The sequence below is a fragment of the Periophthalmus magnuspinnatus genome, chromosome 18, assembly GCF_009829125.3.
Source record: "Periophthalmus magnuspinnatus isolate fPerMag1 chromosome 18, fPerMag1.2.pri, whole genome shotgun sequence".
Classification (NCBI taxonomy): domain Eukaryota; kingdom Metazoa; phylum Chordata; class Actinopteri; order Gobiiformes; family Gobiidae; genus Periophthalmus; species Periophthalmus magnuspinnatus.
This window is the reverse complement of record NC_047143.1, coordinates 18315102-18338911: the sequence shown is the minus strand read 5'-3', so window position 1 is coordinate 18338911 and position 23810 is coordinate 18315102. Positions and strand designations below refer to the sequence as shown.

Genomic DNA, 23810 nt, shown 5'->3' with positions numbered 1-23810 from the left:
GTGCAGAATAAAAACCTGTCAGTCATATGCACAGCTAAACAGAACTGTTTTGAGTCTGGATTTAAACATTGTCAAAGTAGAGGCCTGTCTCACATCTTCAGGAAGACTGTTCCAAGTTTTAGCTGCATAAAATTTAAACGTTGATTCCCCATGTTTAGTCCTGACTCTGGGCACTAGCAGGAGGCCGATCCCTGAAGTCCTCAAATTGCGAGATGGTTCATATGGCACTAACATGTCGGAGATATACTTTGGACTTAGGCCATGGAGAGACTTATACACAAGCAGAGCTGCTTTAAAGTCTATTCTTTGAGCTACAGGAAGCCAGTGCAGAGACCTGAGCACAGGACTTATGTGCTCATACTTCCTGGTTCTAGTCAGGACCCGAGCAGCAGCATTCTGGATGTACTGCAGCTGTGTTAAGGCTCGTTTGGAGAGGCCAGTGAGCAGGCCGTTACAGTAGTCTAACCTACTGGAGACAAATGCATGGATAAGTCTCTCTAAGTCTGGCTTTGACAGTATACCTTTGATTTTTGCAATGTTTTTTAGGTGGTAAAAAGCTGCAGATGTTATTGATTTGATGTGGCTGTTAAAGTTCAAGTCTGAGTCCATTATTACCCCTAGATTTCTAGCCTGATTTGAAGGTTTTAGAGAGAGAGACTGGAGGTGACTGCTGACACTTTCTCTATGTTTCTGTGGGCCAAAGATGATAACTTCAGTCTTGTCTGAGTTTAGCTGGAGAAAGTTGTTTTGCATCCACACACTGATCTGTTGGATGCAGTGGCAGAGTGAATCCACTGGTCCATATTCACCTGCTGCTAGTGAGACATAGATCTGAGTGTCATCTGCATAGTTGTGGTAAGACACATTATTGCTGCGTATTAACTGGCCTAATGGCAGCATGTAGAGATTGAACAGCAGGGGTCCCAGGATTGAACCCTGGGGCACCCCACAGGTCAGGGACATTTTATCTGATATACATTTTCCAATTTCAACAAAGTACTCCCTGTTTTCTAAATAGGACTTGAACCAGTTTAGTGCCGTACCAGAGATGCCCACCCAGTCCTCCAGTCTCTGTAAGAGGATCCCATGATCAACAGTGTCAAAAGCAGCACTCAGATCTAACAGGATCAAGACTGAGACTTTGCCTGCATCAGTGTTCAGGCGGATGTCATTTGTCACCTTGATAAGAGCAGTCTCAGTGCTGTGGTGGGGTCTAAAACCTGATTGGAAAACATCAAAGGAGTTGTTCATTTCAAGGAAGTTAATAAGCTGTTGGTAAACAACTTTTTCAAGGACTTTGCCTAAAAATGGCAGATTTGAGATTGGTCGATAATTGTTCAATATTGTGGCATCAAGACTGCTCTTCTTTAGGAGAGGCTTGATAACCGCAGTTTTCAAAGCACTTGGGAATGTTCCAGATTGAAGTGACATATTAACTATGTGAGTGAGTGGTGACAGCAAACTGTTGAGCACAGACTTTAAAAATTTAGTGGGTAGCACATCGAGGCAGCATGTAGATGAACTCAGACTGGTGACAATCTCTTGGACAGTTTTATCAGTTACAGGTGTAAAGTGAGTCAGCTCTAAGTGTCTAGGTGGGTGCTGGGTTGTTATTTGTGTTGTGGAATTTATGGCATTTTTAATACCCTGAACCTTGTCATTAAAGAATACTGCAAACTCATTGCACTTAGATGTGGAAATTAGTTCTAACGGCAGTGGAGCTGGGGGGTTTGTTAATCTGTTTACCGTTGCAAACAGGATACGAGAGTTGTTACTACAACTTCCAATAATGTCAGAAAAATACCTTTGCCTTGTTCTACATAAACTGTGGTTGTACATGTGCATCTTTTCTCTGTAAATTTCATAATGAACCTGGAGCTTTGACTTGCGCCATTCCCGCTCGGCCCTCCGGCACTCCCTTTTCTGTGCCCTGACCGAGTCATCATTCCTCCATGGCGCTTTCTGCTTATCTTTAACCATTTTAACCTTCATCGGGGCAATGGTGTCCAGAACATTCAAAACACTCGAAGTTACAGAGTTCAACAAATCATCAACATCAGAACATGAGGCATTTTCAAAGTGTATCATTTCCATGAACAGTGCACCTGTTTTATCATTTATGTGTCTCCTTCGAACAACTGCAGGACCAGCCGCTGGTTTGGGAATAACAGACAGGTCAAAGAAGACACAGAAATGATCAGACAGAGCAACATCCACCACATTGACATTTGAAATATTTACTCCTTTTGTAATGAGCAGGTCCAAGGTGTGTCCTCTGTTGTGGGTGGGCTCGCTGACATGCTGAGTCAGGCCAAAGGTTTCAAGGACAGAACTGAGCTCTTTAGCGTTCCTGTCAAACACATTATCCACATGTACATTAAAATCACCTGTAATGACTAAACCATCAAAGTCTGTGCATATGACTGAAAGCATCTCAGTAAAATCATCAATAAAACTCAGACAGTGCTGGGGAGGTTTGTATATGACTAAGTAGAGTATGGAGGGGGATTGTTTTAGCTCCATTTTGAATGAAACATACTCAAAAGATGAAAACACTCCAAATGACAATCTGTGAGTAACTAAACTATCTCTAAAAAATGCGCACACACCTCCACCTTTTTTGTTTACTCGTGTTTCAGATTCAAATTTGAAGTTGGGTGGAGTTGATTCCACTAGAATTGCATTACCTGTGTTTTTGTCGAGCCATGTTTCAGTTAAAAACATAAAGTCAAGACTAAAAGAAGAAATAAAATCATTAATTAAAAAGGACTTGTTACATAAAGATCTGACATTGAGCACAGCAAGTTTCAGATTAGTTTCAGTAGGACTGGATGTTATCTTCTTACAGGGAATGTGAACTAAATGTCTCTGATTGGACAGTCTAACTGTCCTTCTGTTAATCAGTCTACGCGGTGTAACTGTAGATACAGCTCCATCACAGGGCCTCAGCATGATATTATCTTTATCATGACTGTATGTCCTGAGACAGCAGAGGCCCTGTGTGTCCTAGCTCTTGTTGATAACAGCTCTGGGGGAAGGGCGAGGAGGGGGGAGTTTGGGTGAGGGACCAGGTGAATGAGCAGGGGGGAGTTTGGGTGAGGGACCAGGTGAGGGCCGAGGAGGCGGAGCAGGGGGGAGTTTGCGTGAAAGACGAGGGGGGATAGGTGGGTACGGGGAAGAGTTCAGCATAGTTGATGCCAGAACTCTTGATCGCTCTATATTAGGTGTGAGAGGAGCCATCTTAATTCCTGATCTGATGAGACTTTCTAGATGGTCGGGAAGGGCCATAGGTGAAGGTGGGGAGGAAAAGGAGAGTGAGGAGTCCCTAGAGGGAGTGGATGTAGCAAAGGGGACCCAGGGTTGGTCTGTGGGCAGGGGTGACTTGTTCTCTTGGGGAGGTGGTGGTGCAGCTGAATCCTTCGCTGGGGGAAATGGTTGTGCTGCTGGTGGTGACTCCTTCGCTGGGGGAGGTGGTGGTTGTAGTTGTGGTGCTGCTGGTGGTGCTGACACATTGGCTTGGTCTGTGGTTGGTGCAGCAGGAATGCTTCTCTCATTCCTCTTTTCTCTCACTGGCCCAGGACCCTGTCCAGGCCGGTTTCTCAGAGCGTGGAGGAGGTTATCCGTCAACACTCTTACTCCACCTCTGCTCAGGTGCGGGCCATTTCCCTTGAACAGGTCCTCTCGTTTCCAGAAAAGATCAAAGTTCTCAATGTAGTGCAGTCCTCTGGCTGCACATTCGTTGAACAGCCATGTGTTCAGCTGAAGCAGCCGGGTAAATTTGTTCATCTTCCTTCTGTCTATGGTAGGAAGAGGTCCACTGATGAAAGTCTTAACCTCCACTTTATCAAGCTCCTCAAATAATTCAATGAAATGCTTTTTCAAGATTTCAGTTTCATTCATTCTGGTGTCAACTGCACCCACGTGCACAATCAGCTGTTTAGCTCCTTGGTGTGTTGACAAAACTTTTGGGAGGAGTTTTGTAATCTCAGAGACAGTGTGACTGGGGTACGAGCAAGTTTGGATTCCTCTGTGAGTCACATCTCTGATAGCACCGTCTCCTAGCAGCAGCGTATCTCTGACCTTGACGTTTGGCACAGACCGCCTGTCTGCCGCCGCTCTTTTGCCAACTTCATTGCTCTTGTTTTGCGACAAAAATCCATTTTCTGTTTGTATATTAACATCAACATCAGTCTGTGACAGTGGTAAAAATCTGTTTGTAAGTTGTATTTTGGGTGATGTAACTATATTAGCATTGTCTCTTATCACTTGTCGCGTTGGCTTGAAATTCTTGTCTTTACAAAGTTTTGGAAAAGACACCGTATCACTCAGGTTTAAGTTGAAAGTAGCAGATTTTTCACTCTCTTCTCTGAAAGTAACTGTGGGTTGCTTACCACTGGAGGTCACAGGAAGCGTTTGGTGAAGTCCTTTTTCAGATTCTAAAACAAATATCCGTGCTTGTAGCTCAATAATTTGTTGTTGATAGTTCCGACAGCGTTCGCAGAAAGAATTCCTTTTGTTTCTTCCCGCGGACATGTTGCTGGCTCGTCAAAAATTTTGTTTAAAAAAAAAAAGTGAAAATGGTTTAAAAATCTTTGTCTACTTAAGAGAAAATCATAACTAAACAAATCTCCCAGCAATGGAAGAGGTAAAATTATTTAAAAAGCAAAGTAAGGAGGAAGCAGCAGGAGCAAGCAAGGTTTGCGTCTGCACTCTTCAGAAGCAGGAAAGGAGACTTTTCAATATAATTTACAACCCTTCCCAGAGTAAATCACAGGAAGCCTTAATTTCCCTGGATGCCGAAAAGGCCTTTGACCGGGTGGAGTGGTCGTACTTGTTTCACACGGTTAAAAGATTTGGTCTGGGTCATAATTTTTTAACCTGGATTAAGCTTCTTTACTCTAACCCCATAGCTTCCGTTAAGACCAATCATTCACGTTCTGCATACTTTTCACTGCACCGCTCCACTAGACAGGGGTGTCCTCTTAGTCCACTGCTCTTTGCTTTGGCTATTGAGCCCTTGGCTATCGCTATTTGTACCAACTCAGAAGTCAGAGGCATACATAGGTATGGTCTGGAGGTGAAGGTTTCACTATATGCAGATGATCTTCTTTTATATTACACTACTTCCTGCTTCTGAAGAGTGCAGACGCAAACCTTGCTTGCTCCTGCTGCTTCCTCCTTACTTTGCTTTTTAAATAATTTTACCTCTTCCATTGCTGGGAGATTTGTTTAGTTATGATTTTCTCTTAAGTAGACCAAGATTTTTAAACCATTTTCACTTTTTTTTTTTTTTTTTTTTTTAAACAAAATTTTTGACGAGCCAGCAACATGTCCGCGGGAAGAAACAAAAGGAATTCTTTCTGCGAACGCTGTCGGAACTATCAACAACAAATTATTGAGCTACAAGCACGGATATTTCTTTTAGAATCTGAAAAAGGACTTCACCAAACGCTTCCTGTGACCTCCAGTGGTAAGCAACCCACAGTTACTTTCAGAGAAGAGAGTGAAAAATCTGCTACTTTCAACTTAAACCTGAGTGATACGGTGTCTTTCCCAAAACTTTGTAAAGACAAGAATTTCAAGCCAACGCGACAAGTGATAAGAGACAATGCTAATATAGTTACATCACCCAAAATACAACTTACAAACAGATTTTTACCACTGTCACAGACTGATGTTGATGTTAATATACAAACAGAAAATGGATTTTTGTCGCAAAACAAGAGCAATGAAGTTGGCAAAAGAGCGGCGGCAGACAGGCGGTCTGTGCCAAACGTCAAGGTCAGAGATACGCTGCTGCTAGGAGACGGTGCTATCAGAGATGTGACTCACAGAGGAATCCAAACTTGCTCGTACCCCAGTCACACTGTCTCTGAGATTACAAAACTCCTCCCAAAAGTTTTGTCAACACACCAAGGAGCTAAACAGCTGATTGTGCACGTGGGTGCAGTTGACACCAGAATGAATGAAACTGAAATCTTGAAAAAGCATTTCATTGAATTATTTGAGGAGCTTGATAAAGTGGAGGTTAAGACTTTCATCAGTGGACCTCTTCCTACCATAGACAGAAGGAAGATGAACAAATTTACCCGGCTGCTTCAGCTGAACACATGGCTGTTCAACGAATGTGCAGCCAGAGGACTGCACTACATTGAGAACTTTGATCTTTTCTGGAAACGAGAGGACCTGTTCAAGGGAAATGGCCCACACCTGAGCAGAGGTGGAGTAAGAGTGTTGACGGATAACCTCCTCCACGCTCTGAGAAACCGGCCTGGACAGGGTCCTGGGCCAGTGAGAGAAAAGAGGAATGAGAGAAGCATTCCTGCTGCACCAACCACAGACCAAGCCAATGTGTCAGCACCACCAGCAGCACCACAACTACAACCACCACCTCCCCCAGCGAAGGAGTCACCACCAGCAGCACAACCATCTCCCCCAGCGAAGGATTCAGCTGCACAACCACCTCCCCAAGAGAACAAATCACCCCTGCCCACAGACCAACCCTGGGTCCCCTTTGCTACATCCACTCCCTCTAGGGACTCCTCACTCTCCTTTTCCTCCCCACCTTCACCTATGGCCCTTCCTGACCATCTAGAAAGTCTCATCAGATCAGGAATTAAGATGGCTCCTCTCACACCTAATATAGAGCGATCAAGAGTTCTGGCATCAACTATGCTGAACTCTTCCCCGTACCCACCTATCCCCCCTCGTCTTTCACGCAAACTCCCCCCTGCTCCGCCTCCTCGGCCCTCACCTGGTCCCTCACCCAAACTCCCCCCTGCTCATTCACCTGGTCCCTCACCCAAACTCCCCCCTCCTCGCCCTTCCCTGCCTTCCCCCAGAGCTGTTATCAACAAGAGCTAGGACACACAGGGCCTCTGCTGTCTCAGGACATACAGTCATGATAAAGATAATATCATGCTGAGGCCCTGTGATGGAGCTATATCTACAGTTACACCGCGTAGACTGATTAACAGAAGGACAGTTAGACTGTCCAATCAGAGACATTTAGTTCACATTCCCTGTAAGAAGATAACATCCAGTCCTACTGAAACTAATCTGAAACTTGCTGTGCTCAATGTCAGATCTTTATGTAACAAGTCCTTTTTAATTAATGATTTTATTTCTTCTTTTAGTCTTGACTTTATGTTTTTAACTGAAACATGGCTCGACAAAAACACAGGTAATGCAATTCTAGTGGAATCAACTCCACCCAACTTCAAATTTGAATCTGAAACACGAGTAAACAAAAAAGGTGGAGGTGTGTGCGCATTTTTTAGAGATAGTTTAGTTACTCACAGATTGTCATTTGGAGTGTTTTCATCTTTTGAGTATGTTTCATTCAAAATGGAGCTAAAACAATCCCCCTCCATACTCTACTTAGTCATATACAAACCTCCCCAGCACTGTCTGAGTTTTATTGATGATTTTACTGAGATGCTTTCAGTCATATGCACAGACTTTGATGGTTTAGTCATTACAGGTGATTTTAATGTACATGTGGATAATGTGTTTGACAGGAACGCTAAAGAGCTCAGTTCTGTCCTTGAAACCTTTGGCCTGACTCAGCATGTCAGCGAGCCCACCCACAACAGAGGACACACCTTGGACCTGCTCATTACAAAAGGAGTAAATATTTCAAATGTCAATGTGGTGGATGTTGCTCTGTCTGATCATTTCTGTGTCTTCTTTGACCTGTCTGTTATTCCCAAACCAGCGGCTGGTCCTGCAGTTGTTCGAAGGAGACACATAAATGATAACACAGGTGCACTGTTCATGGAAATGATACACTTTGAAAATGCCTCATGTTCTGATGTTGATGATTTGTTGAACTCTGTAACTTCGAGTGTTTTGAATGTTCTGGACACCATTGCCCCGATGAAGGTTAAAATGGTTAAAGATAAGCAGAAAGCGCCATGGAGGAATGATGACTCGGTCAGGGCACAGAAAAGGGAGTGCCGGAGGGCCGAGCGGGAATGGCGCAAGTCAAAGCTCCAGGTTCATTATGAAATTTACAGAGAAAAGATGCACATGTACAACCACAGTTTATGTAGAACAAGGCAAAGGTATTTTTCTGACATTATTAGAAGTTGTAGTAACAACTCTCGTATCCTGTTTGCAACGGTAAACAGATTAACAAACCCCCCAGCTCCACTGCCGTTAGAACTAATTTCCACATCTAAGTGCAATGAGTTTGCAGTATTCTTTAATGACAAGGTTCAGGGCATTAAAAATGCCATAAATTCCACAACACAAATAACAACCCAGCACCCACCTAGACACTTAGAGCTGACTCACTTTACACCTGTAACTGATAAAACTGTCCAAGAGATTGTCACCAGTCTGAGTTCATCTACATGCTGCCTCGATGTGCTACCCACTAAATTTTTAAAGTCTGTGCTCAACAGTTTGCTGTCACCACTCACTCACATAGTTAATATGTCACTTCAATCTGGAACATTCCCAAGTGCTTTGAAAACTGCGGTTATCAAGCCTCTCCTAAAGAAGAGCAGTCTTGATGCCACAATATTGAACAATTATCGACCAATCTCAAATCTGCCATTTTTAGGCAAAGTCCTTGAAAAAGTTGTTTACCAACAGCTTATTAACTTCCTCGAAATGAACAACTCCTTTGATGTTTTCCAATCAGGTTTTAGACCCCACCACAGCACTGAGACTGCTCTTATCAAGGTGACAAATGACATCCGCCTGAACACTGATGCAGGCAAAGTCTCAGTCTTGATCCTGTTAGATCTGAGTGCTGCTTTTGACACTGTGGATCATGGGATCCTCTTACAGAGACTGGAGGACTGGGTGGGCATCTCTGGTACGGCACTAAACTGGTTCAAGTCCTATTTAGAAAACAGGGAGTACTTTGTTGAAATTGGAAAATGTATATCAGATAAAATGTCCCTGACCTGTGGGGTGCCCCAGGGTTCAATCCTGGGACCCCTGCTGTTCAATCTCTACATGCTGCCGTTAGGCCAGTTAATACGCAGCAATAATGTGTCTTACCACAACTATGCAGATGACACTCAGATCTATGTCTCACTAGCAGCAGGTGAATATGGACCAGTGGATTCACTCTGCCACTGCATCCAACAGATCAGTGTGTGGATGCAAAACAACTTTCTTCTGCTAAACTCAGACAAGACTGAAGTTATCATCTTTGGCCCACAGAAACATAGAGAAAGTGTCAGCAGTCACCTCCAGTCTCTCTCTCTAAAACCTTCAAATCAGGCTAGAAATCTAGGGGTAATAATGGACTCAGACTTGAACTTTAACAGCCACATCAAATCAATAACATCTGCAGCTTTTTACCACCTAAAAAACATTGCAAAAATCAAAGGTATACTGTCAAAGCCAGATTTAGAGAGACTTATCCATGCATTTGTCTCCAGTAGGTTAGACTACTGTAACGGCCTGCTCACTGGCCTCTCCAAACGAGCCTTAACACAGCTGCAGTACATCCAGAATGCTGCTGCTCGGGTCCTGACTAGAACCAGGAAGTATGAGCACATAAGTCCTGTGCTCAGGTCTCTGCACTGGCTTCCTGTAGCTCAAAGAATAGACTTTAAAGCAGCTCTGCTTGTGTATAAGTCTCTCCATGGCCTAAGTCCGAAGTATATCTCCGACATGTTAGTGCCATATGAACCATCTCGCAATTTGAGGACTTCAGGGATCGGCCTCCTGCTGGTGCCCAGAGTCAGGACTAAACATGGGGAATCAGCGTTTAAATTTTATGCAGCTAAAACTTGGAACAGTCTTCCTGAAGATGTGAGACAGGCCTCTACTTTGACAATGTTTAAATCCAGACTCAAAACAGTTCTGTTTAGCTGTGCATATGACTGACAGGTTTTTATTCTGCACTCTTCTCTTTTAATGTTGATTTTATGATGATTATTTGTGATTATTTATGTTTGATTTGTGTGATTTTAATGTCTTTCTTATTCTGTAAAGCACTTTGAATTACCTTGTGTACGAATTGTGCTATACAAATAAACTTGCCTTGCCTTGCCTTGCCTATATGTCTCAGATGTAACTACGTCAGTACCTGTGGTTTTGCGTCTACTTTCAGTCTTTGGACAGTTATCCGGATACAAACTTAATTTAAGTAAAAGTGAGCTCTTTTTATTAAACTCTCCACTTAATGCTCCACAAGGGTTACCTTTTAAAATGGCACAGGATAGTTTTTTATATCTTGGAATTCAGATTACGCGCAAACCAGAAGACTTGTTTAAAGCAAACTTCTCTCCCCTGTTGCTGAAAATTAAGGAGGATTTTGAACGATGGTCTTTACTTAAATTGTCCTTAATGGCACGTATTAACTGTGTTAAAATGAATGTCTTGCCGCGATCGCTTCCTGTACTTATTCCAGTGCATTCCCCTTTTTCTGCCCAGCTCCTTTTTTCTCTCAGGTAGATTCACTCGTGGCCGAATTTCTTTGGGATAAGAAAGTTTCTCGAATATCTAAGCAGTATCTACAAAGGCCTAAAATGTCGGGTGGGATGGCCTTACCAAATTTTAGGTATTACTATTGGGCCTCCAATATAAGACTTTTTAAATATTGGCTTCAATCCGAAACAGCTCCCCTATTAGATTGGTTAGTTATGGAAAAGAACTCTGTAAAACCAGTGTCCCTTGCTGCACTGTTATATTCACCCATACAATCCCCTACTAAAAAGTACTCAAGGAACCATATTGTTAAAATATCTCTTAAGATTTGGACTCAATTCAGACGTTACTTTGGTTTGCAAATTTATTCACACAATGCCCCTTTAGCAGCTAATCATTTCTTCCCTCCTTCTCTTGTTGATAAATCCTTTTTGAATTGGTCAAGTCTTGGAATACAGACTTTTAAGGATTTGTTTGTTGATAAGATATTTGCGTCTTTTCAGCAGCTATCTGTAAAATTCTCTCTCCCAAAACAACAGTTTTTCAGATACCTGCAGGTTCGCAGTTTTGTTAATAGCAATTTCCCTTCATTTCCCAACTTACCCGAAGATTCTGCTATTGATTCTTTGCTTTTACCCACTTTTCCCTTGAAAGGGTCCATTCGTTAGTCTACAATCAGATATCAGCTATTCGCTCAAATTCTCTTGACTCAGTGAGGGCCCTTTGGGAGGGAGATCTGGGTGAGACTGTCTGATGAGACGTGGTCACGAATTTTAACACGAGTACATAAGTCTTCCATTTGTGCTAGGCACAGTCTTATACAGTGTAAACTTGTTCACCGAGTTTATTATACAAAATCACGCCTATCCAAAATATACCCCAATATTTCTCCAATATGTGACCGGTGCCAACAATCAACGGGAAACCTTATTCATACATTCTGGCTATGTCCACGACTCTATGGTTATTGGACCAAAATTTTTTCAATAATCTCAAGTGTTATTGATAAGAAAATTCACCCAAATCCTTTGAGTGCCTTATTTGGGATTTTTGTAGGGCCACTCTCTCTTTCCAACTCCCAGAGGAACTCCCTTGCTTATATGACCCTTCTTGCAAGGAGGGTAATTTTATTGAAATGGAAGTCCCCACAGCCTCCATCATTTATACAGTGGCTCAGAGATATACTCTATTTTCTTAAACTTGAGAAGATAAGATTGACACTTCGCGGCTCCTCTGATAGGTTTGCACAAATATGGCATCCACTGTTCCGAGTAGTACAACAAATTAACTTCCCTTCTATTCCTGATTAACCCTTTTTTTCTGGAGGTCCTTTTTCTTTCTCCAAATTTATCCAGCTATTGATATAATTCCTCATCTCCTATGTCATCTAGGTTCATGGGTTCTCACTTCAGTATGTATATTTATGTATATGCATATGTACGTGTATCTATGTGTGTATGTATGTATATGCATGGTCAGGACTGGTAACTGCATTTTTTTTCCTTTTTGTCATTTGGATGGAGAATGTTAGTGTGGTGTTTATGTTTTTGTGTGTGTATCATTGTGTTATAAAAGGAAATTGTGCAGAATATTTTTTTACTTTCTCACTATTTGTGATATGTGAATGTACATTGTACAATTTCTGCATATGCCAAATAAACAAATTTTGGAAAAAAAAAAGTCTGCCTTTCCTACTTATTTCCTACTTGTTCCTATGTATCAGTCACCTCTATGAAAAATTTTCTGTGCCATCCTTTATCCTGCAGTTCCCACCTTCACCCTAATCCAATTCAGTAACAAAAACCACCAGTGTTCTCAGTGTCTCCATCTCCCCCCACAACCCTATAATACAGTCCTTATAGCACCAAGCTATTTATTGTGCCTCTCTCATTTGTCTGTTTCAAGTTAGACCATGTAACATTTTTGATGGGGTCCGCTATCTATTTGTCTGTGTTTGGAATATTGCACAGTATGGCATTAATCTGTCTTGTATTTATTCAACTACATGTGTTATTGGTCAAATTACCTTACCAGATTTGACCAGTAACTTAACCTGGTGGTGTCATCTCCACAGAGCATTGGAACATTCCAGGCAAAGCAATAACATATCCATGGAAACAAGCAGGTAGCACACCCTCTACCAGAAAAGTGACACAGTGCACCTTTAAGTCTCTCCTGCTTACAGTATTTAGTTACTTCTCCTTCCTGTTTTCTTACCTCTACGTCCCGGCTGCGGGCCACCTCAGTGAAGTTCTCCTGCTGCTCCAGAGTTTTGTCGATCTTGTCGTCAGTCATGCAGAAGCAGCGCAGGCGAGCTTCAATGGGGTCATGGGTCTTGGCGAAAATGACAAACTTGGCCATGTACGGGACACAAATGATATCTCGGTACACCTGAGTGGAGAAGTTGACCGACTCCTGCACTTGCCGACAGTCTATGAGCCAGAACCTAGTAGAACGTGTAATGATTAATGATATGCTCAAATAAAGTGGTGAAAAGTACAGTGGTGTGGTGTTACCTGGCAGAGACATTGGTGGTGAAGGAGACACAGTCATTGATAAAGGTTAATGGCGTGGTTCCTGTTATATCCTCCCATTGGGCAGGTGTAGTCCCACCTAAAAGGAGAGAAAACAATACAAACACATAAAAGAGTTACTGGAAAAGTAAGTCTATGGGGAAGAAAGGGGAATGCGTGTTGAGAGATTGATTAAAGACACAGCAAGAGGAGGACTCACTCTGCCACCAAGATTTCATAATCTTAGACACTGCTTGATATAAATTGCAGCTTTGGTCCTACGACTGTCCCATGTTTTTGAAAAAGAAGATTAGTAATTAGTACTCTTGAAGATGGTCAAAAATTGTGTTTTATTGGATCAGACACAGCATGGTTTGTAGTGGTGAAAATGCAGTGCAGGAATGCTAAACAGTAAGAGTCTATGTTCAATCTGACAATAGGAGAGTACTCTGCATATGCACTACAGCTTTACCAAGAAGCCTCAGGTATGTCTTTTATGTGATGGGCTCTCACCAGTGATACTACAGAGCAGCCGCAGGGTGGGTGTGTCTCCTCCGAACCCATTGAGGATGGGGTCCACGTTGGTCTTGGGGACAGGTATCGTCATGGTAATTGGTTTGTGGAACTTCCTTCTGCGGGGCTCCAGTGTGACGATAGGGCTAAACGTGGCCTTGTTCCCCAGAATCCTCCTCACGACATCCAGAGGCACTGGTTGGGACTAGCACACACAAAAGCAAAGAATATCAGTTTGGATTAATATTTAGTAGGGCTGAAACAAGTTTACTAGTTGATTACAACTAGTTCTTGAAAAAAATCAACTAATTTAGTAATCGAATAATAGTTATCTGGACAGTTCACCGATTCCCAAGAATGTGCTGAGAGAATTACACCAATTGCACACAGGAAATATGCACAAATGTGTTTTTGATAAAAATGTGTGTGTATATATATAAATACTTTCAATTAAAAGTATAGCACTTGGGAGAGGTCATATGCATTCAATACATTGAAGTTTAAATCTCTGTTCTGAAATGCATGTTCTTTTCTTTCTTACTTTTTGTTCAGTTTAGCAGATAAAATTTGTCTTCTCACAAATGTTAATGCTCCTGGACCAGTTTAAAATGTACAATATAAACAAAATATGATTTCAAAACATGAAGCGCAAATCAAATTGAAAAATAAAAAAAAATTAAAAATCATATTTACAAATGTTCAGCTCATGCTCAATACTTTACAAAAAATTATCTTAAAACAAAAAATTAAGCAAGCAAACAGCAATCTATTTAGCATTTGTTACCTGCAGCCCGACTCTGATTCTTTTGGTCAGGGCTCCTTCGGGAAACACAGCCTGCACTTGAGGGACCACAGTACTGCTCAGGATGCCCCCTTCTGGCCCGATCAGGTTACTGTCCTGCTTCACCCGCGACACCACAGCAAAGTACTGCGGGAAGTCCCTGGTAATGATACGACAGATGCGCTTCCTCTCTAGCTCCTCAGGTGGGTCCAGGTCTGTATCAGAATAACAGGCTTAAAATGAATTGACTCCTAAATTACCCATAGTTTAAATGAGCTTTAAACTAGGATATTGCGAATGTCTTGACCTGGTTTAGGATTAATATATCTGTAATTACTTGCCCTGTTCACATAAAACAAAAACTTGGTTCTGCAGCATGGCATTAAACTCTACTTTGCCTTTATTCAAAATGTTACATTGTGGACCTTTAACATTAACTATATAAAAAGAGGCACAGACCTACAAGCCACATAGACCAAACCAAGTCTAAATGGGGACCAAAATGGGCTTTGAATGCACCCTCAGCAAGTCACCCTTAGAGCTGTCTAGAGCCCTGCCCACCCAAGTTATGACATGTAACTGCAAGCTGTTTGCAGATGGGTACATATGTTGTGGTGAGTCTGACCTTCATCCATGCCATTGAGGATCTGATTGAGCTCCTCCTGGGTGTGTTCACATGTGTGCTCCTTCCAGCTTTCTCCTGTCTCACTCCTCAAGATGACCAGCTCTCTTTCTCTGCCCCTCAAAGCGGCAAAATGAGGGATCTCCACAATCACAGGGCTACAGGAACACAGGGAGGGCGGACATTACATCACGTAGGTTTCAAATCAAGATTTTTTGGGATGTTTCGTGATTTTGCACAGTTCAACAAATTGAATTGAATTGTTGCTTTACAAGTGATTGCTAGGTAACTGAATTTGTATTGGCTTTATATTTTTTAACAAGAAATGGTGGCTCTTATAAACTTTACTTAACGTGTACTTATACTGTATAATGTATTAATTTCCCATTTTGAATTCTTAACTTCCAGTCATTGCATTCCCTGAAGCTTAGCATTTTGCAAAAGTATTATGCAATAGTTATTATAGTGTAAAAAATTGTTTTTTGAAAACCTATCAAAATGATCACTTACCTGACTGAATTATGCTACATATATAATTATGTCAGTGTACAAAAGCATGCTATGGACAAACGACTAATGATTCAATATGTATAATATATTTCCATGTGATACTTGTATGGCTGAAATTACAGAATCTTGAAAGAGTACAGTGCCATTTGTGCACACATATATTCCAAGCACACATGGGAACATATTAATAATATTATTTCATACAACATTGACCCTATCATCTACTAGGCTGGTTGCACAGAGCAGAAAAATATGAGCACAAAGCAAAAGCAGAGCAAAGACAAGTTTGTACGACAGCAGAGTTTGACTATGAGGCAGTTTTCAGTCATGACAGTGGGACACAGTACTATGAGGAGTACACAGACAGCACCAACACAGACGAGACAGGGACAGCATCCATGGATGGTTTCATATGCAGAGGCCTACCCCAGAAATTTGGAGCCCGGCGGACCGAGCTGCAGGATTCGGCTAACCAGGCTCTCGCCCTCATTTAGAGGAGGGGGGGCACTGGGGAGATGCAGTTTACTGAGAGGTGAGAGTCCATGCGCAGCAGAGAGGAGAAAGAGCACACAACAACTTTGGACTGGGCCCAGCAGACACCAGACCACACCGACTATCATATCTGATACTGTTTGGTTTACTTTTCATTGTACTATTAGGTAGTAAGGTAGATGTTATAATTATTACTTCAAACAATTACATCAATGGTATAATTAATCTGCTCCTTAAAACCTGGAGCTAAGCCACCACTACTAAATAAATACTGATAATTGTATTCTGTTGTATTGTATTCTAAAGTATTCTCCCTATACAAGTTAACTTTTGACAGTACATTGATCCTTGTTTCATATACTCATTATTTCAGTTATGACCCAAACTGTGTTCATTTTAGATTAGTTTACTTCACCCAACCAAAATTTTATTTACTGGATTTTTCATTGAGACAAATCGAATATCAAAAAAGCAATAAGCTGAGGCTGAACTTATTTTGGACTTTTTTTTTTCAAAATTCTATTCTGTGCTCATCGAGACACTTTCAAATATAATATGTTGTTGTTTTTTGTATAACTGATCAGCTCTAATACAAGATGTATTCTGACGTTGTGTCAAATTTTATTTTAATGCATATGGATTTTAAGACATATAAAACTACTCATGGTGCATTTGAGCTGTTAATAAGAAAAGCGTAAGTAAAAAGTGCTGTTAAAGAAAAGGCCATGCTGCGAAGACCTGTCGAGCAGAAACCATTTTAGTAAGGCAAGGGCTCAACATAAGGCAGCACTGTTATGCAAAGTCAACCTTTGGTATTCAAATAAATACTTGCATATCAACAAGCAAGTCAATTTGTATGTACTTTTTCCAGATGTATAAGCATCAAAATTTGCTACATATGTTATTAAAAGACTTAAAAACCTTTAAAACCTGTGTCATATCTCACATCTTACCTTTTTTTGTACATTTCATTGCATTTATAGAATACAGTATTTCAAGTAGGGTTGCAGCATTAATTGCAATGAAATTGTGAAGGCTGCAACCATAATTCCATCCAAAAACATCAAAATATGCTGTTTTATTCTGCATAAAAAACTGCTAACCCTATAGTTTAGATCAGTAGAAACATGTTCAAAATGTGATTCTTGTATTGGTTTGTCAGTTAATATTACAGTCATTTTGTCATTTCTTTTGAACGAGTTAAAAATGTGAACTTAGATAAAAACTTAGATTAAAATACTATATAAAACCTAAATTGCTAATCTAATCACAATTGTCATTCTTGCCAATCCCAATTAGAGATTTTTCCCAAATCGTTCAGGCCTAATTTAAAGAATAGCTCAAATCGTTCTGTTGCCTTACCCAAGGAACTGTGCTCCGGAGGGCCCCACCTCAATGATCCTGCTGGCCAGTCCCTCGCCCTCCACCATGGGGGGCATAGAGGCCAGCCGGTGCCTTTTGACCAGGCGACAGGTGATCCGAGTGGGAGCGCTGCACTTCTTTGGAGGTATGATAATGCGAAGACCGTTGTGCCGACAGCCGCGCATGGCACCACCCCGTGCATCCACCATAAAGCTTACCAAGAAACTAAAGGAAAAAATTAAAAGGTTCAATATAACACAAAAAGGTAAAAAGAAAATAGTACAATATAGGGCTGCAACGATTTATCAACTGATCGTGACTTTAAAAAAAAAAATCATAGTTGTATTTTGATCATTGTAATTGATATCTGGATTATACAAATATACAAACACATGCCAAACCAAGTCAAGACAACAGTATTATTAAATCAAAATGTCAAAAAAGAAAGAAAAAAACTATTTCAGATTTTTATCAATAATACATTTTATTATGAATATTCTCTAGTTAGACACTGTGAGTCATCATGTTTCAACCTATATTTGGTTAGAAATGTCTTTTGAAAATTGAAATTTACAATAAAATTAATCATTTAACTAGCTGACTAAATCAAAAATAATCTAAAATAATCGTTAGTTGCAGCCCTAATATCATATGAAGAAGGTGTCACATTTCACTACTTGAATGGATGATATGAAAAACATACTCAGCATTTTTTCAACATGAAACAATCCAACTTTAATTTGGATGGATTTCATTGTGAATGCCATGCTTTGTCTCACCACATGCACACACATGTGAAGATGGACCATAAATATACTGTGGGTGTATCATGTACACTGTCAGGGATGACCACCATTCCACATACAAAGATATGGACACAAACAAGACAACTTAATCTAACCCTCTGAGAGACAGTGATTTTGAGACAGTGTCATACACCGAGGCAGAACTGAAATATCACCCGCTATCCTCTTGCCTCATAATAATCAGACATAAAAAAGTGTTCCAAAGTCATTTTTCTCACTTACCTTATGCATTCCGATCCTCTTTAATTATTCACCACAATGAGTCTATAAGCGTTTTTCACAACAGAGGCAGGAGCAGAATTTGCCTTCATGGTAAAGCTAACAACAACTAGCACTTCCTGATTCTCAGACAATATACAATCACCTGAAGGATTATTAGGAACACCATACTAATACGGTGTTTGACCCCCTTTCGCCATCAGAACTGCCTTAATTCTACGTGGCATTGATTCAACAAGGTGCTGAAATCATTCTTTAGAAATGTTGGCCCATATTGATAGGATAGCATTTTGCAGTTGATGGAGATTTGTGGGATGCACATCCAGGGCACGAAGCTCCCGTTTCACCACATCCCAAAGATGCTCTATCGGGTTGAGATCTGGTGACTGTGGGGGCCATTGTAGTACAGTGAACTCATTGTCATGTTCAAGAAACCAATTTGAAATGATTTGAGCTTTATGACATGGTGCATTATCCTGCTGGAAGTAGCCATCAGAGGATGGGTACATGGTGGTCATGATGGGATGGACATGGTCAGAAACAATGGTCAGGTAGCCCGTGGCATTTAAACGATGCCCAATGCTCATTTGTAGAGGAGATGAGTGGTACCCGGTGGGGTCTTCTGCTGTTGTAGCCCATCCGCCTCAAGGTTGTGCGTGTTGTAGCTTCACAAATGCTTTGCTGCATTCCTCGGTTGTAACGAGTGGTTATTTCAGTCAACGTCGCTCTTCTATCAGCTTGAATCACTCGGCCCATTCTCCTCTGACCTCTAGCATCAACAAGGCATTTTTGCCCACAGGACTGCCGCATACTGGATGTTTTTCCCTTTTCACATCATTCTTTGTAAACCCTAGAAATGGTTGTGCGTGAAAATCCCAGTAACTGAGCAGATTGTGAAATACTCAGGCCGGCCCGTCTGGCACCAACAACCATGCCACGCTCAAAATTGCTTAAATCACCGTTCTTTCCCATTCTGACATTCACTTTGGAGTTCAGGAGACTGTCTTGACCAGGACCACACCCTTAAATGCATTGAAGCAACTGCCATGTGATTGGTTGATTAGATAATTGCATTAAGGAGAAATTGAACAGGTGTTCCTAATAATTCTTTAGGTGAGTGTATATTTATTGGATTTATAATGGGATCCACACACTACACAGCAGACATATTTTGATTTCAAAAGCTGCTTAAACAATCTATCTTTACTAGGGCAAGACAGAGTTTTCTCAAATGTGTGGAAAGAAATCGGGTACAGGCCCTTTAAAAAGTGAAAACATGTTGATTTTGGTGACTCACTAGAAGACAGTTCCTGGCTGTAAAATGCTTGCACTATAGTGTATTATTGTTTTGCTCTTGCTTCTAATCTTGTCCTGTCAATACTGTATTTGGAAGTTGTGACACAGTCTTTTGTAGACAGACATGAATAATGTAACACACACGTGATCACCTCCCCCAGAGGAGAGCACACTGTGAGAGGAGGGTTGGGGTGAGGGGGTGAGGAGGTGTGAGAGGGGGAGGAGGGTGAAGTGGGGGGCGGGGTCAGGGGTTGGGAACACCAGGATGCAGAGGGTCACCTGCTGTGGTCTCCATGGTGGCACGGAGAAGAGTGACTACAACCAGAACAACAAGAGATCCAGAGAAAAAACACGCTCACTTAGTAATAGTACTGTCCAGATGTATTTTAGTGCATTGTTAAAGTATTATATAATTTAAAAACCATTCTTTTTTTTTCACTAACCACCAAAAAAGGTACGAAAAAAAAACTAAAAGATTTTAATCAAATGCTTTGCTTACGTCTATTACATAGTTAAAGGTAATAAAAAAGACAACTTTTTACACTATATTAGAAAAACTCTATGTTTACTACCTATTCAATGAGTCTAATTAAGGTAGTAAATTAGAGCCTCTGACGCATACATTAACCAATTAATAATTTTTTTTGTAATTGTAAATTTTTTTCTCATTAAAAACTAAATTGTTGAGATTAAACCAATATTTTCATTTATTTTTATACAACATATATAACATATTTTCTCTTGCATATTAAAGTAGTCATATTCTAATTCATAATTCTATGTTGATTATCATGTATTCCTTGGACTCACCCAGAGTGGATGGGGCTAGAGGACAGGGCCACATTGTCCAAGTTCTCTGTGCCCCAGCTCAGCCTGTAGTTCTCTCTGTCATTCTCTCTGGCCAGGGAGGACATCTGAACAATAATAATAAGAATAAAAATAATAAATCCAATATCTAAATAAGTTAATACTAAAATTTGTGTAATTCAACTGTACCTGCTGACTGTTGAGCAGCTCCTCCATCAGACCCTCATGTTTGGGGGAGTAATAGCTGTGGTGGGTTGGGGTGAAGGACCTGTCCGAACTGGAGATCACAATTCAGTTAGTGCTGCTATGCAATATGGCCACCATTTAACAAACACATATGGGGACAAAATTAGATGATGGGAGCAACTACTCTCATTGTAACTTCTAAAATAATCTGCAAAATATTTAGTAAACTGCTTTGAATATCTATTCTGGTACGATCAAGATACTACTGTTACTAAGGCCTCATGTGTAAATGGGCCAGTATTACCGGTGCATACCTTTGCATGCGACTATACAGAAGATACAGAAGACATGAAGACCAACGATGAAGAATGAGCAGGACAGGTCATACAACACATATAACAGACAAGAGGTTAGATTAGTGAGTGGACACAGACAGGTTTTGTGAACATATTAGACTCAAAAATAATAAAATGTTGACTTTAAATGTGTTTACTTTTAATAAACATGACATTTTTAGGTGTAAAACAAAAACTACTGCAATGACTTAAAGTCAACATGTCATCCTAGTAGCAGTACTAAACAAACGATTGTAATGTTATACACTTGTGATGGTACCTATCAGTGCGGCCCCCCTCCAAGCTGAAGCGTAGGTAATTCATCCCGTCCAGATACTGTCCTGGGAGGGAGTCATCCCCCAGCTCCCGCAGGTCCTCCGCTCTCAGGTATTCCCCTCCATCACCTGTCATTGTGTCGTCTCCTATTGGGCAATTACAAAGGTATAATTGATTTTAAAAATATAGGGCTTTGGGAAAAGCACCAACTGAAATAGTAATCCATCTAATCTGTCATCTACTTGACATTTGCAAAATTGAGGCTGAACTAGGACTGATCCACGGGCTTGCTGTACATGTTTTTTTCTGTCTTAAAAATGTGAAAGTCAGAACTAGGCCAGTTTTAACAATAACTAGCATATTTTCTAATTACATACAGACAGCACACAGCAGACATATTTCAACCTCAAGACTGGGGCTGGTTATATAATAGATCTGTACTGGGGCAAGACACATTTTTCTCAAATACATGGGAAAAATAATTTACATGACCTGTAATCTGGACTAGACCAGGACAAAACCAGGACTAGTACAGGACTGAACCAAGTCTATACCTGTATAAAACTACACTCAAACCAGGATCAAGTCAGCCAGTGTGAATGCAGCCTTACTCTCAAGATGTTCAAATATTAACACACTCAACCAAAAGGTGGCAGTGAAGAGCGACATGCTATTCTGACCGTGGTTATAAACAGTGAAGAGCTGGTTTATGCCTTGGTTCACTTTCACATTTGAAAGGCAAGGTATTACAATTATGATCTTGTTGTAGAAAAAGATAACATGTAAATATATCTTACGGCAAATGTAACCAAGTAACTTGTTTTTCTATTTTATCATTAGTAATACAGACAAGTCAACACTACATGCCTAATGACTGTTAGAACATATTCTCCACTCAACAGGAAAAACAATACTTAGAGGGATTATTTGCATAGCCTTATTTGCCTTCTGATTTAAACAAATATTAGTGTTGAACAATGCTAACCACACAGCAGATCTCCAAACACATGCCCTGTACCTTCTAGAGTTTCCAGGTCTGATATGACATCATCATCAGTGGACCAAACTGCTGTGTGTGTGAATAGAAGGGTAATTTCTCAAGTCTAGCATTTAGAATAGAAATTTCACCTCAAAATATTGTCTGAACTTATTGCAGATTGAGTAAATTCTATCCAATAAAGTTGCATTGTAAAAATTTGGAAAAATCGATTAACTTGTGTGTTTTGACTACTTACCCTCTTCATCTGATACATCCAAGACTTCAGTCATGGTTTCTGGTACATTGAGTTTATGCTTCTCTGTCACCGTCTGCAAAGTTAGATAACACACATTTATTATAGGTAACGTTTTATTCATTTTATAATCAGTATTTTTTTTTGCATAATTCCATACTGTAGTGGTGGTGATGATCTCCTCCGTGATTACTCTGAGTGTGTCCACCACAGAGATGTAGCCAAGCCTCCGGGCAATTCCCAGAGCAGTGTTACCATTCTGACAAACACCACAAAATTATGAGTGACTGACCAGAGAAGTGCATTTTATCATATTGTATGCAAAACATGTACCACAGTGATGGCATTGGGCTTGGCTCCGTACTGCAGCAACACATTGATGATATGTGTATTTCCCTGCTGGGCTGCTTGGTGAAGGGGAGTGTATCCATTCTGAAAAGGGAATGGTAAAAAACATTCAGTTTATAAAGGATAGTGTATGACAGAGTATAAGGGTCAGTTAAATAAAATAAAGTAAGTAAAGTAAGTTAAGTAAAATAAAGTAAATAATTTATTTTATTTAAGTGACCCTTATACTCCGTCGTAATAGTGCAATAATTTGACTTGATTTGAAAAAAAACAAAACAAAACAAAAAAAACAACAAATTTCATAGTGAAAAACCTTTTGGCTCAAAATAAGGAGGTAAAGCTATTCCTTTATGGCAAAAATCCTGACTACAATGATAAATATTTCCAACTATTACATTTTGTACTATCAAAATGTTCCTATAGACAAAGTATAAACCTGACCTAATGTAATTTATAAGTAACATTTTGTGACATTTTCTTTTTCAAAGTCTATGTAAATTGTAGAGTGGTTTTGCTCTAGGTTTTGCAAGGTAGAACGAGCAGATATATTAATTAATATTTAACAGCTACAACATTTTTGTAATTGCGCAGGTAAGGTAAGGTAAAACAGATTGGGGACTTTCATAAATTTGCTTACATTTTGTCTATGTTTTATATGATACCACAGTTCATATTTATGAGATGCTGAATAACAGTACCTTTGTTTTGGCATTCACACTGGCTCCATTCTGTAACAGGAAGTTCACCATCTTGCCGTTACCATAGTGACATGCTACAATAAGTGGCGTGTAGCCCAACTGCAAAACAACAAATGTTTTATTATAGGCTATATCACGTTTACATAATAATATGTCAAGAATATAATGGAGAATCCCAACTGAATTATGCTCCTCATACTTTGGTTTGTTGGTCGAGGGTAGCTCCGTGTCGAACCAGGATCTCAGCCACAGACACTTTATCCTCCTGAGCCGCGAGGTGAAGGGCAGTCAGGCCACTCTGCAACAAATACACACACATTTATCAATATAAAACACATTACATGTACAAAATATCTTAATATAATTTCATTTTCCACTGTTTTGCATTGGTTGCAAGGTTGCATTCACATCCTCCCAGC

At 40.5% G+C, this 23810-nt stretch overlaps 1 protein-coding gene across 6 annotated transcripts in view; it reads right to left on the bottom strand.

Annotated features, from left to right (window-relative positions):
* LOC117386160 (ankyrin-2-like) overlaps positions 1-23810 on the bottom strand; it is a 74568-nt gene that overhangs the window by 30933 nt on the left and 19825 nt on the right. For 3 of the 6 annotated variants that reach the window (XM_055228991.1, XM_055228990.1, XM_055228992.1), the window contains exons 17-33: positions 23591-23689; positions 23392-23490; positions 22679-22777; positions 22506-22604; positions 22349-22421; positions 22132-22182; positions 21118-21259; positions 20817-20828; positions 20506-20593; positions 20320-20423; positions 19789-19824; positions 17189-17413; positions 14828-14982; positions 14206-14417; positions 13422-13626; positions 12912-13008; positions 12613-12841 (exon numbers count right to left, since the gene is read on the bottom strand). In XM_055228991.1, the coding sequence (XP_055084966.1) occupies positions 12613-12841; positions 12912-13008; positions 13422-13626; positions 14206-14417; positions 14828-14982; positions 17189-17413; positions 19789-19824; positions 20320-20423; positions 20506-20593; positions 20817-20828; positions 21118-21259; positions 22132-22182; positions 22349-22421; positions 22506-22604; positions 22679-22777; positions 23392-23490; positions 23591-23689 (2025 nt within the window). The remainder of the gene's footprint in view (positions 1-12612; positions 12842-12911; positions 13009-13421; positions 13627-14205; positions 14418-14827; positions 14983-17188; positions 17414-19788; positions 19825-20319; positions 20424-20505; positions 20594-20816; positions 20829-21117; positions 21260-22131; positions 22183-22348; positions 22422-22505; positions 22605-22678; positions 22778-23391; positions 23491-23590; positions 23690-23810) is intronic. The other 3 variants (XM_055228988.1, XM_055228987.1, XM_055228989.1) reach the window with 3 other exon arrangements.